General features: G+C 25.3%; 1 protein-coding gene across 1 annotated transcript in view; it reads left to right on the top strand.

Annotated features, from left to right (window-relative positions):
• Positions 1 to 2500, top strand: part of LOC119580084 (V-type proton ATPase subunit G-like) — a 29667-nt gene that overhangs the window by 1625 nt on the left and 25542 nt on the right. The window contains exon 2 of the mRNA XM_037927991.1: positions 958 to 1058. Coding sequence (XP_037783919.1) covers positions 958 to 1058 — 101 coding nt within the window. The remainder of the gene's footprint in view (positions 1 to 957; positions 1059 to 2500) is intronic.

The following is a 2500-nucleotide window of genomic DNA, read 5'->3' as shown; positions in this document are numbered from 1 at the left end:
GGTGCCAGTAACCGACAGCCCTCTCTGAGGTAGGGTTGAAGGATGGTAAGCTCCTGTAGGAGCTTATGAAGGAGTCCCTTCCTGAAGTCCTTGAGGCAGTCTCACTCCAATTGCTTTGTGCAATTCATGACAAGATGTCCCCATCATCTGAAACTTGGCAACAATTTCTGATGAAATGTCCCCATCACCTGCCCCACTGCCAATTTTTTCCATAACAAAGGGGTACTGTAGTCCACCCCTTGGCCACCTTTTTCATGATAAGACATCCATGTCACCCAGATAACAGGTTGGTTAATCTTTACAGTATGGATGCACTGAGATAGGGCAAACTGAAGGTGATATTCTTGTAGAGGACAAAAAATTGCAGACACATACGATGACTCCTCTAATAAAGGATAAATATCAAAGAAAACGCTGCTCATAGCTAAGGTCCGCACAGTGCTGCCAAGTTTTTGCTCTTTTTCCATGCATACCGAGGTGAACACCATGTTTCCTGAAGGGTATTGCGGGACAGGGCCTCCCATTATGTATTTTTGTCATTTTAGGGCCCAAACCCTTTGCTGGGAATGAACCGTATAAGTTATTGGAGTTGCTGGACATTCATATAGTGCTTTTTTATTAATTTTGCCAACCATTGCTACCTTGTTTGGTTAGTAGACATCAGTAGAGGTCCATTTGATATCTCTTTTGCAGATCTAGAAAAAAAATAAATAAAAATAACCATCTGTAGGTCACATTGCACTTGAGCTCTTAGGGTACTATAGTAACTAGTTTTTTCGCTAAATAGAAAAATAAGGCAGCTTAAGGAATATCAGTCTGTCTCAGATTTCAATTAACTAGCAGGGAAATAACATTATCCCTCTCCTTGAAATCCTCACTCATTCATTCTAAAATTCTTCTTACTAAAATTTTCTCTATATTCACCCAAAATGATTCACCGGAAAATTCTAATTTCAGGCAAAGCACGTCGGTTAAAGCAGGCTAAAGATGAAGCCCAGGCTGAGATTGAAAAATTCAGACAGGAGCGAGAACGTCAATTCAAAGAATATGAAGCTAAGGTGAGTATTTCATTAAACCTTTGCCAAAGTAAATCACATAGGAAGAAGTAAAAGAAATCTCACTTGCTTATTTATTTATTATATATATATATATATATATATATAATATATATATATATATATATATATATATATATATATATATATATATTAATTAAATATATATTAATTATATATATATAATTAATAATATATATTAATTAATATATATAATTAATATATATATAATGAATATATATATAATTAATATAGTATATAATATATATATGATTAATATATATATAATTAATATATATATATATATATTTATATATATTATATATCTATATATATAATATATATATATTAATATATATATATATTATATATATATATATTATATATATATTATTATATATATATTATATATATATATAGTATATATATATATATATATATATAAATATATATAATATAGTATATATATATAGATATAATATATATATATATATAAATAAATATAATATATAAATTATAGATATATATATATATTATATATTAGTATATAATATATATATATATATATAATATATATATATAATATATAATATATATATATATATATAATATATATATATGATAGATTATATATATATATATATATAATATATATATATATTATAAATATATATATATATATATAATATATATTAATATATATATATATATATATATATTATATGATATATTATATATTTTTATATATATATATCTATATATATTATTATATATATATTAATTATATTAATTATTAATTATATATATAATAATTGTAATTAAATTATATATAGTATAATATATATAAATATATATATATTATATAATATATATATATATATATCTATAATATATAATATATATATATATATATAAATAAATAAGCAAGTGAGATTTCTTTACTTCTTCCTATGTGATTTACTTTGGCAAAGGTTAATGAAATACTCACCTTAGCTTCATATTCTTTGAATGACGTTCTCGCTCCTGTCTGAATTTTTCCAATCTCAGCCTGGGCTTCATCTTAGCCTGCTTTAACCGATCTTTGCCTCGAAATTGAATTTTCCGGTGATCATTTGGTGAATATAGAGAAAATTTTAGTAAGAAGAATTTTAGAATGAATAGTGAGGATTTCAAGGAGAGGGATAATGTTATTCCCTGGTAGTAATTGAAATCTGAGACAGACTGATTCCTTAAGCTGCCTTATTTTTCTATTTACAAAAAAAAAAAAAATTTTCTAAGTACCCTTTTTTAAATACAAGTAAAGTTTAAAATTTTTTTTTTTTTTGTTTTAAAAAAAGGGGCAAGGGGCCCTTTGTTATAAAAAAAAGGGAAATGTTGGGAAAAAAAAAAAAGACTTTGAAAATTCCAATAATAATTTTTAAGGCTTCCCCAGAAAGGTTTTTCCC

This window comes from Penaeus monodon, chromosome 13, assembly GCF_015228065.2.
Source record: "Penaeus monodon isolate SGIC_2016 chromosome 13, NSTDA_Pmon_1, whole genome shotgun sequence".
NCBI classification, from domain to species: Eukaryota; Metazoa; Arthropoda; class Malacostraca; order Decapoda; family Penaeidae; genus Penaeus; species Penaeus monodon.
The sequence above is the reverse complement of the archived record's forward strand: the minus strand, read 5'-3'. Positions and strand labels throughout refer to the sequence as shown.